The sequence below is a fragment of the Pristiophorus japonicus genome, chromosome 8 (assembly GCF_044704955.1).
Source record: "Pristiophorus japonicus isolate sPriJap1 chromosome 8, sPriJap1.hap1, whole genome shotgun sequence".
NCBI lineage: Eukaryota > Metazoa > Chordata > Chondrichthyes > Pristiophoridae > Pristiophorus > Pristiophorus japonicus.
The window spans coordinates 64,324,367-64,338,863 of NC_091984.1; the positions used below are offsets into that span (position 1 = coordinate 64,324,367).

Below are 14,497 nucleotides of genomic sequence, written 5' to 3' on the forward strand. Positions count from 1 at the left end.
AGAACCAGGGGTCACAGCCTAAGGATAAGGGGTAAGCCATTTAGGACCGAGATGAGGAGAAACTTCTTCACTCAGAGAATTGTGAACCTGTGGAATTCTCTACCACAGAAAGTTGTTGAGGCCAGTTCGTTAGATATATTCAAAAGGGAGTTCGATGTGGCCCTTACGGCTAAAGGGATCAAGGGGTATGGAGAGAAAGCTGGAATGGGGTACTGAAGTTGCATGATCAACCATGATCATATTGAATGGTGATGCAGGCTCGAAGGGCTGAATGGCCTACTCCTGCACCTAGTTTCTATGTTTCTATTAGCTCACTTATTGGATTCAATATTGAGAAAGCCTTTGAGGCTCCTTAAAATGTCCACTGGAGCAGCAGGTCACTGCCACCAACAGGAATGCCCAAGATAGAAAAGCTGATAGGTCAAGGCACTGCGGAAACAAAGGCACGGATGAACAGGCCAAGATTCAGACTGGGAGGGACCAGGTGTCCCTGAGGCATGAAGGAAGCAGACAGCCAGTGGGGTTCGATGCCGATAGTCATGGGATTTCATACAGAGCTGTAAGGCGAGAGGTTTTAGAGTTCGCAGCTCTTTTTTTTTAATTGTTTCTGGGGCTATCTATAGCAAAATTGGCAGGAAACTGCTATGGCAGGTTTTCAATTTTGGTTTTAGAATCCGATTGGTCCAAGCTGACTAAATGACCGATAATAGTTAGGCAATTATGCTTTGTATGTAGAATTACAGTGGACTTATCGCAAACTCACCCAACCTATCAAAAGTTATAGAATAAATTGGGTTCCATTACCTTCAGTTGATCAATTAAAATCTGTAAATAGGCATCAGCTTCAGCAAGCTTTTTGTCAAAATCTTGAACACTTGGAACAAATCCCGTTTCAACACCCTGTGAAGATAAGTAGTTAAAGTGAGTGGTGAGGCATCTTTTGGCAATTGGAAGGAAACATGCGGCTTAACTGGTCTGCAATATAAAATTCTCCATACCAACAACACACCGCATTCTTATGCACAAGGTGCTCAAGCAAACAACTGAAAATATGAGTTACATTAGAAGTGGATTTACTACTGCATAGCACTCTATTTATTACCTGTACATCAATATAATCAACACAAAATTAATCCAAATTAGATGGAAAGTATTAAAATGAATGAAAACAGTAGTGCTACAGCTTTGAGCTTTTAATGCCATGTTGTCTCTCAACATGTGAATAGCTGTTCCTGTCAGCAGACCTTCATCCAGTTTATTCGAGAAGCTGTGCCTATTTTCTATTCTCTGCCCTTTCAGAGATGAATCCCAAAGGCCAACAATTACTCCACAAGCAGTTATCTGCTTAATGGATTTAGTGTAGTGTCACTTCATGTTACCAAATTATCTTTGAAATGGTGGATATTACCAGAGCGGCTAGTAGTTTACAGTCTAAAACAGCTTAATACTAAAAGTACAACAAGTTTAACAAAAAGGGAACACCCGTAGTAATCATAACCTTTGATTTAGTTTAAATATCTGTCAAATTGACAAGAACAAAGTTCTTGTTGTTGTGGAATGAATTCAGACTACATTTTAATCTCCAGCACACTCTACCGTGCAACAGAAATTCCCAGTTTCACCAAACCAAAAGCTTTAAATAAGTGCCCGCCTCTTCCACAAGACTGGCTTTCAACTCCATTCATGCAACTTCAAATTAACAGACGAGTGTGTTCATAGTTTCCAAATCAAATCAAACAATATTTAATGCATAAATCTAATTAGAGAATAGACATTTGGAGATTACCATCAAAATAAGAGACAACTCTCATCGCATACAACATTAAAAACATGTGTCTGTCAAAAATTATTTACATGTGTAAACAAACATAAAAACATAGAAAATAGGTGCAGGAGTAGGCCATTCAGCCCTTCGAGCCTACACCACCATTCAATAAGATCATGGCTGATCATTCACCTCAGTACCCCTTTCCTGCTTTCTCTCCATACCCCTTGATCCCTTTAGCCGTCAGGGCCATATCTAACGCCCTCTTGAATATATCTAACGAACTTGCATCAACAACTCTCTGCGGTAAAGAATTCCAGAGGTTAACAACTCTCTGAGTGAAGAAGTTTCTCCTCATCTCGGTCCGAAATGGCTTACAACCCTTATTCTGAGACTGTGACCCCTGGTTCTGGACTTCTCCAACATCGGGAACATTCTTCCTGCATCTAACCTGTCCAGTCCCGTCCTGGCAGAATTTTATATGTTTCTATGAGATCCCCTTTCATTCTTCTGAACTCCAGTGAATACAGGCCTAGTCGATCCAGTCTCTCCTCATATGTCAGTCCCGCCATCCCAGGAATCAGTCTGGTGAACCTTTGCTGCACTCCCTCAATAGCAAGAACGTCCTTCCTCAGATTAAGAGACCAAAACTGAACACAATATTCCAGGTGAGGCCTCACCAAGGCCCTGTACAACTGCATTAAGACCTCCCTGCTCCTATACTCAAATCCCCTAGCTATGAAGGCCAACATACCATTTGCCTTCTTCACCGCCTGCTGTACCTGCATGCCAACTTTCAATGACTGATGTACCATGACACCCAGGTCTGTTGCACCTTCCCTTTTCCTAATCTGCCGCCATTCAGATAATATTCTGCCTTCCTGTTTTTGCAACCAAAGTGGATAACCTCACATTTATCCACATTATACTGCATCTGCCATGCATTTGCCCATTCACCTAACCTGTCCAAGTCACCTGCATCCTCCTCACAGCTCACACTGCCACCCAGCTTAGTGTCATCTGCAAACTTGGAGATATTACACTCAATTGCTTCATCTAAATCATTGATGTATATTGTCAATAGCTGGGGCCCAAGCACTGAGCCCTGCAGCACCCCACTAGTCACTGCCTGCCATTCTGAGAAGGACCCGTTTATCCCGACTCTCTGTTTCCTGTCTGCCAACCAGTTCTCTATCCTCGTCAGTACATTACCCCCAATACCATGTGCTTTAATTTTGCACACCAATCTCTTGTGTGTGGGACCTTGTCAAAAGCCTTTTGAAAGTCCAAATACACCACATTCACTGGTTCTCCCTTGTCCACTCTACTCATTACATCCTCAAAAAGTTCTAGAAGATTTGTCAAACACGATTTCCCTTTCATAAATCCATGCTGACTTGGTCCGATTCTGTCATTGCTTTCCAAATGCATTGCTATTTCATCTTTAATAATTGATTCCAACATTTTGCCCACTACTGATGTCAGGCTAACCGGTCTATAATTCCCCATTTTCTCTCTCCCTCCTTGTTTGTTTACTGCTGAGGAAATTAAACCCATTAAATTCATTCTTTATACTACAGCTATATTACCATTTGGGATTCAAGATGAAGTGGTTTCAGGTGTGCACTGATTCAAAAGTGGTACAGGTGCAGCGTCCCAAATCCGGAGTTCCGGAATCCGGAATGTTCCAGAATTCAGACCGATTGGTGGCAGGGTCGTCCGGTATCCGTAAAATGTTTCGGAATCCGGACACGCCGACCTCGAGGTCCAACCGCTGCCTGACCTCAGGCCTTGCCTCGCTGCCCTCCGCTGCTGCCCTTACCTCAGGGCCTCCTCGTCGGCCCGCCCGAACAGCTCCTCCGCAACAGGGCCTGCCCGAACACTTCCTCGGCAGCGGGGCCCCGCCCGAACATTTCCTCAGCAGTGGGGTCCCATCCGAACAGCTCCTCCTCGGCGAGCCCGCACGAATAGCTCCTTGGTGGCGGGCCCCTGCCCGAACAGCTCTTCCTCGGTGGGCCCGCACGAATAGCTCCTTGGCTGGTGGACCCTGCCCGACGTCATCATCGACGGGGCCGGCAGCTGAACAGCTCCTCAGCAAGCCCATCCCTCCCTTTTCTGATGTTCCGAAATCCGGAAATACCCGGATTCTTGACATCAGAAAGACGATCCAAAGTCCGGAAAAACGCGAAATCCGGAACGGCCTCGGTCTCGAGGGTTCCGGATTCTGGACGCTGCACCTGTAGTATAACTCACTGGGAGGGTAACGCAGAAGTCGACTACCTGATCTGACTAAAGCAAGAGTTGAGAGTCCACCTCTAGTAGGCTGTCTCACATTGTTAGTCTTTGCACTGTGTAGTACAGGTTGAACCTCCCTTATCCGGGACTCCCTTATCCGGCACCACCCCTCGTCCGGCATGATTCCAGTGGCCGGGGGCGCAGGCGCAGAACGTGGCCGACCTCCACCCCGACTTTGGGGCCGCGCCGACAATCGGCCCGCTGAGGGCCCACCGACCCTTCCTTCGCGGCCCGCCGACACTTCGGGCCCACCAACCTCCTCCCCCCCTCCCCAATCTCGGGCCGCCTCCCCTCATCTGGCAAAATCCCTGATTAGGCACAGGCCAGGTCCCAAGGGTGCCGGATAAGGGAGATTCAACCTGTACAAGTCTAGCGAATTCACATTAAAATAGTTATCCATTGGTCCTCAACTTACTTTTGAAGTATTGGCACTGCTGTAATGTAGGGAGACATGGCACCCAAACTGCACACAGCAACGTCCCACAAGTAGCAATGAGATAATAACCAGAATCTGTTTTAGTGATGTTGGTTGAGGGATAAATATTGACTAGGACATAACTTCACATGATGCCCCCTAAATTAAATCAATGAAGTCACCTGCTAGTTAGATTACATACACAATTTGAATGTTAGAGAGAGAAACAACTCTGGCTCTGTCATAAGAATCATAGGGGGCGAAATTCTCCAGCGGCCTCTCTGGGGACGGTAACTGAGTCAGGGAGGGACATCTTGCACCCGACACAGAAGTCACTCCCCGACCGCAATATTGCGGTTACTGACCCTCACAGGAAGTGGAGCGCAATGTCGCACGCTCCACTTCCTGTTGGGATGGGTTTGGAAGCGCACTCTGCACAGCCTCTGATGGCCTCCACTGGGCCACCAGGGTGGCGTGGTACTGAGGCCGCAGCCAGCACCCAAACGGAGTGCCGGGCTGCATGATGACAGCCTGGACCACGTGAAAAAAGCACAGAAGGGGTCGACGGGTGAGTCGGTCGGAAAAAAATGTAGGCACACGGCGCTCCCAATCTCCCCTTCAACATCTGCCCCATGAGCGAATGTCAGCCTGGTTCACGACCCACGAGGCTGGCCCTGACACCGCTTGCGGCAGCCTTGCGGGGCGTTGGCCAATTTCCACCCCAGGCCAGAAAAGGGTCCCTGTACACGATGATGACATAATCACTTGTTGCGCAGCAGCACGGAGCGTTACTGGCAGGGCGCGGCGCAGCGCGACTGTGTCAGCACCTCGGCTAACTCCCGCGCAATTTCACGGGAGCTGATAGCGCCCATCCCTGGGCGAATCCAGTTTCACGTCCCATTAGTGCCCCCCGGAGGTGCTAACGGGAGGCGCAAAACAGGGCATTTTCAGCCCCATAGAATTTTGCAGCACAGTATGAGGCCTTTCAGCTGATCACCCTGTGCTGGCTCTGTGAAAGCACTATCCACCGAGAACTATTCGCCTGCCTTTTCCCCACACATTTTAAAACTTTTATTTTCAAATATTTATCTGCCTCCCTTTTAAAAGCTTTTACAGATAATGCTTACACTACTGTTTGTAGAAGGACATTCATGTCCCAACAACCATCTGTGTTAAAGACATTTTCCTAATCTCTCCCTTCATTCTTTGTTAGTGATCTGAAATTTATACCATGTAGTTACTGAATCGCTGACCAACAGAAATAGTTTATCCCAAATTACTTCATCAAATTCTTTCATAATTGTGAGCACTTCTATTGTACCTCCTCATAACATTCTTTATTCTAATGAAAACATTGACAGTCTGTTTAGCCTAAAACAAAACATACACTAGTTATTTGATAATATAATTGACAATCATTGTGAAACCCAAATTAGGTTTAGTGATATAAAACGAACTATCTTTGGCTCTCATTAGTTCAAAGTGAGTAGCTGCACTGAGCGGGGAGCTACTGAGCCATATTGACCAAGAAAGATCTCATTCCAATATCTGGTTTATTGCCAGTTTCCCAGCAGGGAGGCATTGAGGGTTGCAGCAATGTGCTTGGGTAGATGGTAGGTGATAGTGGACGGGCAGGCGGGGGGGGCAAGAGAGGGTAGATGGTAGGTGATAGTGGGCGGGCGGGGCAAGAGAGGGCAGATGCAAGATTTCTACTACTGATGGCCTGATACCTATCCAATGGTCTTTGCTGGAATGTGCTTGTGAGGACAGAAATCTACTCTGCTGTGGTATCCTCTCAGGTCAAGTAGTATGTCACTACTCACTATCCAGACTCATGAGTGAAAAGTGCGAAGATATCACTTGCCTATGTACCCCAGCATGAATCATTTTATTTCAGAGCAATTACATGGCAACAACAGGAATAATGTAATAAGGGAGTTTGTCTCTTTTTAAACATCCAAAAGTATTTAAGCCCTAAAATCATTTGGATCCATTTTTAATCCCATATACTGAGTGAGAGAAGTGTTCATATAATTAAACATTATTCACAATATTCTATTTATTAGCTGTTTAATACAGTGTAAACCAAGCAATGCTTGTGTATCCTGTAGAACTATGAAGCATATGTTCACCAAAAAAATGAATAAACCATATATCGAAGATTTTCACTATTCACTATAACAAAATCATAAACCCATTCTTTATTCAGGCATTTATGATTTGGCAATCAATCAATAAATAAATAGTGAGAGTCTAAAGCTGGTTCCTGATGTTATGAGGGCTAATTTTTCAAAAATGGCTGAAGGTTTGGCAAAAATGGACTGGGCAACCCTACCAGATAGGCAAAAAAAATGCTGATAAAATGTGTCTTCAAACCCTTTCTAAAACAAAATGGGGTTCCTGTCCCAATGGTTAAAAGAGCAGCACAAATAAAGACAAAACCATTATAGCCAACAAGAAATCTGCAGAGACAAATTAGATTAAAAAAATGGCATTTTACAGACTTAAGGAATTTAAGTCACAGGAGAACATGGACAACTATCACACACACTCAAGAAAGCCATAATAGTCATTAGACAATCTAGGAGATCTTAGAAAAGTGCATAATTGTGGTAGCAATAGCAAAAGCTTTTTAAAGTAAGTAAAATCAGCTAAAAATTGTACAGAGCCTCTGAAAGACAGTTCAGACAGACTCAAACAGATTTGCAGGCTTTAGCAGAGATGTTAATTGACTATTTTGCATCATTCTACACTCCTGTTGCTGCTGTATCCTATAGAACTATGAAGCATATGTTCACCAAAAAAATGACTAAACCAATAAGGGAATTAAGGGTTATGGGGAGCAGGCGGGTAAGTGGAGCTGGGTCCACGGCCAGATCAGCCATGATCTTGTTGAATGGCGAAGCAAGTTCGAGGGACTAGATGGCCTACTCCTGTTCCTTCTTATGTTCTTATGCTCAGATTCCAGCTGTGGGATGTACTGTAGTCAATAATATAAAAATTAAAATAGATAGCGATGTCATTTTGGATAGAATAGGCTATCTCAAAATAGACAGGGCTCCAGGACTAGATGACATCCACCCAAGGATGGTTAAAGAGGTGGGACAAGTGTTCTGTGAGTCCCTGGCCCATATTTTCAACAGTACAATACAATCAAGGAATGTTCCCTTAGAAAGGTAATTCATATAGTTCAGATTTTCAAAAACGGGGGTCAAAATCAGAGCCAGGGAACTACAGGTCCTTCAGCCTAACATCAATAATAGGGAAGATGCTTGAAGGCATCTTAAGAGATGCTCTTTATGATCACCGAGAAAGAGAAGGGGCTATTAGAGATACTCACCACAGCTTCTGGTAATTTATTACAAACTTGCTTCAGTTTTTTGAAGACATTTCTGTTAGTGGATGAAGATAATCTGATTGAGATTGTCTACCTGAAACTGGACTTTCTGAAACTCTTTGATAAGATACCTCACATGAAGTTACTTCACAAGATAGAATCTTGTGGCATCAGTGGTAATTTGATACAATGCATTAGGAACTGGCTCCAATCCTGCAGTCAGAAAGTTGTAGTCAATGTTGTGGATCAGCCTAGAGGCTGGTGTCCCCCAGGGATCATTGTTAGGTCGACTACTGTTCACTATTTTAATTAATGACCTGCAGTGGTGTTGGGGATATAGGGCCCAAGTTTGCCCCCAGGATTAGAACGGCGCATCTCCGTCTGGTGCCCCGAATGCAAAGAAGCCTTGGCCAAAGCAAACAAGGGTATTGGGTTGTATTAATAGAACCATTCAATAAAACTCAAAGGACACCATTCTGTCCATCATGTAAACAGTGCGGTTTAACAGTTATCACATGCAGTCAATGTGATTTCCTGGTCGGTTTTGATTGCCTAAAGGGACTGGAGAGGAATTTACCAGATGTTTCCCCTTTTGCCTCTCCTAGGAGATTAGATGCTACTGGGGGGCAGGAGGTGATGCTCCAGGCATTGTGAGTATGGGCAGGCTTGATGGACCAGCTGTCTTTTCCTGTCTGTCATTTTTGTATGTTTGTATGAATCGTCTCCCACATTGCTCTAGCTATTGGCCACTTATTAATGAACAAAAAAAGCACTGTGCTTGTTTCTCTTCTAATTACAGAGAAGGGTTGAACTGTGGTAAGCTCAGCCAAGACTGATACAGTAGTCACCTAACATGTACACAAGCATATTTCTAGCGAAAGTCACTGGGCAATGGTACTAACTTACAACTATGGCTGATTATTACCTCCGTAACCTGGGGACACCGAGGCCAACGGCAATGTGTTTCTATCCTTGCTACCAAAATAGTCTAATCTGCACAGCCCAACGATCAAGGGTGTAACCTTCCTATTTAATATGGCTCAGCCTCCCGTCTGATTACCACACTGTGTCAACAAGGGAAGCTGATAAAAATATATATTTTTTAATGAACTTGCCTCCTTTTTTTAGGTTTATGTGCAAAGATTTGGAGATTTCAGAATATGGGTTGTTTATTGTGCTTGATACTCATAAAATGATCTGTGGTCAGGTAAGCAAGTGTTTGGAATACTGCCTCGCAAACTGTATTTATATTCATCAGAACTTATTCTCTCATCAGAAGTAAAGAGAAATTTGGATCACTACCTCAATCAGTACCAATAACTACATGAAAAAGTTAAGACCCAGGTCCCTCCTTTTCCTTACGACAGGGTAAGAAAAAGAAGCAAGTTCTTAAAAAAAAAGTGAAACTCCTCCAAAAACAATTTTATCTAATTGCAGAAATTCTCAACATACGGGACCAAATAAAATTTGCATTTTTATTCCAATAATGTTTTTGGATTTAAAATTGGTCTTAATTTCACTGCAATTTTTCAGAAAATTGATTCAACGCTACAATTGACATCATAGATTGAAAATTGTTATTATAATTATCACCAGTTTGAGAAAAATCAATGAGGATTAAGCACTATAAAAGATTATTTTACAATTGATTGCTATTTTCCCCAGACTTTGGAATGACTACTAGATCTCTCCTTATAGAACAATCAAATTGCATGATGAAATTATCACTTTTAGGCATCTATCTCTGTTCCTCAAAAAGTCCAGTAAGTGTTCAATGGTTGCATTATACATTTTAATTACTTTTCAGTTAATTTACATTTTCATTATGATTCTCACATTATGCTACATGCCTCATATTCAGTAATAAAGCCTGTGGCTGTTTGAATGCACTGCTAAAATTACTGGGAATAATTCAATTAACTAAACCAAAAGCAGACACAAATTACATTTTTGCTTGAACTGTTTTTATCCTAATTACCCCACGTAGAACTGAAGCAGTGTTTGCAAATCACCAAGGACTGTAACTACAGGGCATTTTAGAAACATAGAAAATAGGTGCAGGAGTAGGCCATTCAGCCCTTCGAGCCTGCACCGCCATTCAATGAGTTCATGGCTGAACATGCAACTTCAGTAAGATGATCTGAAATTACTGTTTGGGGAGGTGGCTCAGAATTTCTTTAAAGGTCTAAATGTGATGAGAACATAACAGTCATGCAAATGTCAACCGGAATAGAAATTATTCCCAGATATACTGTATTCAATGTGCTTTTAAGAATATGGTCAGTAAAATAAAATGTAAGCTAAATTTAAAGTTTTGTTAAAACTATGGAAAATTTGAACTCACAAAATTAACAGATTTTCATAAGGATTAAAATTCAATGAAGGCTCCCCCAATGGCTCAGTAAATGTATCCAGTAAATAGCTCAACTATGCGTGTTTGATCTACTGTCTGATTAAGTTAGCTCATTTCAACCAGGATGGTAATGTCATTATAACTGGTCTCAAGGACCCTGGGGTAGGGAAGGGAAAAAAATTATGGGGTGAATTTTCATCTTCACCATCTGGATGGGCATCTGGCTGAGCAGATCACTCGTCCTTTATAGAACTTGCCTGATTTTCATTCCAATTAAATCAATGGAATGAACATCAAGTGGGTACTATATGGGGCTGGAAATCTGCTCTGTCAGATTACTGCAGAGACAATGAAGATGAACATTTCCCCCAACTGTCCACCAAAGCTCTTGTTCCTGGTCACCAACCAGTGATCCCTGCTGGAAGTGCACTTGTATGGATTTCATGAGAACAGGATCAAGCTTGGCCTTTTGGACATCAGAGGGCAGTTAAGAGTCAACCACATTGTTGTGGGTCTGAGTCGCATATGGGCCAGACCGGGTAAGGACGGCAGATTTCCTTCCCTAAATGACAATGGTGAACCAAATGGGTTTTTAACGACAATCCGGTACATGGTCATCATTACAGATACTAGCATTTTACCCACTTTTAATTAACTGAATTTAAATTCCCCAGCTGCCGTGGTGGAATTTGAACTCGTGTCTCTGGATCATTAGTGCAGTAACATAACCACTGTGCTACCGTACTCTGCTTGGATTATACATATGCAGATAGTTGTACATTTTTCTATCACAAAGGCAAGTGAAGATCATTAATATTGGGTGTTACCGAAGTGAGTGTTCAAACACGTTACCAAAATGCACACTTCCAAAAGGAACGAGGAATCCACTTGCAAAAATGAAATATTTTCTAACTTACTTGACAATGTTTTAGGGACATGACAGATTCTTTATAGCACACCCATTTGGATTGCATCATTAAATCAAATTACAAAAGTCAACTGTTTTTTTTGAGGCTCTGAGGTTTAAAGTTAGTCCCTATATGTACCATAGTAGTGCCATAATTACAAATACATATGCACTTTTTTCTGTGAAGTGGGAGAGAGGGAGAAAGGGGAGAGCAAGAATTTCCTTTTGATACAAAGAATGCTGTGATTCATCAAATTTCTCGAAAAAAAGGCTTCAGTATTCATAATAGTACTGCCACATTCTTAACTTTTAAATATTGTAAGTAAAAACTCAATCAAGTTACACACAATCCAGCATACAAACTACAGAAATAATTACTCTTACAAACTAGCCATCTTACAGTTTTGAAGTAATAAGGAAGACATGTAAAATTACCACAGGCACTAAATGTAAAACAGAAAGCACTGTGGCCTACTTCCCAATTAAAGAGGTTTTGCAACTTACGCTGATGAATCCTTTCACTGCCATTATTCTCATCTACTTCATTCCAAAGTTAACTCTTCTGTGTTCCTTTATAAAATGCCTTTATAAAACAAAGAATTTATTTTTCTCTAACTCAATCTAGACAAAGAGCTCTATTCGCAAGCAGTTTTGAACACCATGGTTTAGAAGCTACACAGCACAGTACTTCCTCTATTTGCTAATCTGTGAACTTCAGAAGCTGTACACAGCGGCTTCCTGGATTGGCTAAAGGACATGTATATTATAAGAGCTTGCAGTGATTGGTCTACGATCGCCACATATGAGCTATATTAGGGCATGTCATTCTTTGTTTACGTATGGGCCAGGGATGCATTGTTTCCTTTAAAATAAAAGTTTGAAAAGATGTCTTCAAAGTAGGAACCATGATGTGCTAAACTGCTGGTCTTGTCAGTATGTAACAAAATAAGGCAATTTGAAAAAAGCTTTGCAAATACAAACAGTTTAAAACTTGCTTAGCTTGCATGTACTTAACCTGCATCTGACACTGCAAGTTACAATTGGAAATTGGCAATTTATCACATATATGTAGCAATGTACAACAATTATCATGGTAGTATCAGGCAGTAAAGGTTTAAGATGGAGTTTCAACACCAGCACTCCATTTAAAAATCATTTTAATCTTTTAGTTTAAACATCAAGTACTGATAACATCAAGGTAACTGGTCGCCAGAGGTCACTGAAACTCAATGCAACTGCACATTAAGATGAAAAACAATTAAAGTTACATGATCACATGCAAGTGGAGAGTTACTCAGGCAAAGGATTAGGGAGTAGAGGAGGAAAAAAAGTTTGCCCATTTAAAAGACATGTTCACTGCATATGTCCTGCGAGAATACAGTAATCTTTACCTTTGAGCAGGTCAAAAAGCAGTCATTGGAGATAAGGGGGTTTGTCAATCAGGAGAGCTTCTTGGATGATTAATGCATCAGACCCTTTTGAGCTAGCTGCTTATGAACGGAGTAGGACATCAATATCATTACTATGCCAAAAACTTAAGTCCCAGCTGGGTGATAAAAGTTACTTTAAGCAAATACTCACACTACAGTTCCCACCACTTATATCGGGCACGTTTGTGTGAACACGATTTGCCTGCTATATGTGATGGCCGGTTAAAACAGGGTCGCACTATGTCAATACTTCACTATTGTCTAAACCAAAATCAGAAAATTTACCAACATAATATCTCCTTTCATTCAGAAAAAGATGCCTTCATTAATCATCCTGAAATTGCCAGCGTAATTGATCATGGGGTTGGGGATATTATATTAGCATGGATAGAGGATTGGTTATAGAAAGCAGAAAGTAGAAATACACAGGTCATTTTCAGGTTGGCAGGCTGTAACTAAGAACATAAGAAATAGCAACAGGAGACGACCATTTGGCCCCTCGAGCCTACTCCGCCATTCAATATCATGGCTGATCTGATCCTGGCCTCAATTCCACTTCCCCGCTTGCTCCCCGTAACTCTTGACTCCCTTATCTTTCAAACATCTGTATATCTCCACTTTAAATACATTCAATGACCCAGCCTCCACAGCTCTCTGAAGGAGAGAATTTCAAAGATTCATGATCCTCAGAAGAAATTCCTCCTCATTTCCATTTTAAATGGGCGACCCCTTATTCTGAAACTATGCCCCCTAGTTCTAGATTACCCCACAAAGGGAAATATCCTCTCTGCAACCACCCTGTAATGCCCCCTCAGAATCTTACATAACATAACATAAGAAATAGGAACAGAACATAAGAAATAGGAACATGAGTAGGCTATATGGCCCCTCGAGCTTGCTCCGCCATTCAATAAGATCATGGCTGATCTTATAAGTTTCAATAAGATCACCTCTAAATCTTCTAAATTCCAATGAGAATAGACCCAACCTGCTCAACCTTTCTTCATATAACAAACTCCATCTCAGGAATCAACCTCGTGAACCTTCTCTGAACTGCCTCCAGTGCAAGTATATCCTTCCTTAAATAAGGAGACCAAAACTGTACGCAGTACACTACGTTTGGTCTTACTAATGCCCTGTATAGTTATAGCAGGACTATCCTACCTTTTATATTCCATTCCCCCTTGTAATGAAGGCCAACATTCCATTTGCCTTCCTAATTTCTTGCTGTACCTGCATACTAACTTTTTGTGTTTTGTGTACAAGTACCACCACATTCTATAATCTCTCCCCATTTAAATAATAATTAGATGTTTTATTTTTCCTACCAAAGTGGATAACCTCACATTTTCTCACATTATACTCCATCTGCCAAATTTTTGCCCACTCACTTAGCCTATCTATATCCCTTTGTAAATTCTTTGCATCCTCTTCACAACTTGCTTTCCCATCTATCTTTGTATCATCAGCAAATTTGGCTACATTACACTCAGTCCCTTCATCCAAGTCATTAATATAGATTGTAAATAGTTGAGGCCCCAGCACTGTTCTCTGTAGCACCCCAATAATGAGTTTGCCAACCTGAAAATTACCCATTTATCCCGACTCTCTGCTTACTGTTAGTTAGCCAATCCGCTATCCATGCTAATATATTACCCCCCACCCCATGAGCTCTTATCTTGTGCAGTAACCTTTATGTGGCACCTTATCGAATGCTTTCTGGAAATTCAAATACACGACATCTACTGGTTCCCTTTTGTCCATGCTGCTCGTTACATCTTCAAATAACTCCAGCAAATTTGTCAAACATGATTTCCCTTTCAAAAAACCATAATGACTCTGCTTGACTGCATTATGATTTTCTAAATGTCCTGTTACTACAGGTTCAATGTCTGAAATCCGGAATTCTCAGGACCTAGTCCGTTCCGGTTCTGGGGTTTTTCCGGATTTCAGACAAGAAAATCAATAGTCTGAAATCTGGAGTCCTCGACTGAA

General features: G+C 41.9%; 1 protein-coding gene across 4 annotated transcripts in view; it reads right to left on the reverse strand.

The window, feature by feature from the left end:
• The window catches only part of osbpl9 (oxysterol binding protein-like 9), a 238,513-nt gene that overhangs the window by 113,753 nt on the left and 110,263 nt on the right, over positions 1 to 14,497 (reverse strand). For 3 of the 4 annotated variants that reach the window (XM_070886876.1, XM_070886877.1, XM_070886875.1), the window contains exon 5: positions 805 to 900. In XM_070886876.1, the coding sequence (XP_070742977.1) occupies positions 805 to 900 (96 nt within the window). Of the gene's footprint in view, positions 1 to 804; positions 901 to 11,576; positions 11,762 to 14,497 lie in introns of those variants that run through there. The other variant, XM_070886878.1, reaches the window with a different exon arrangement.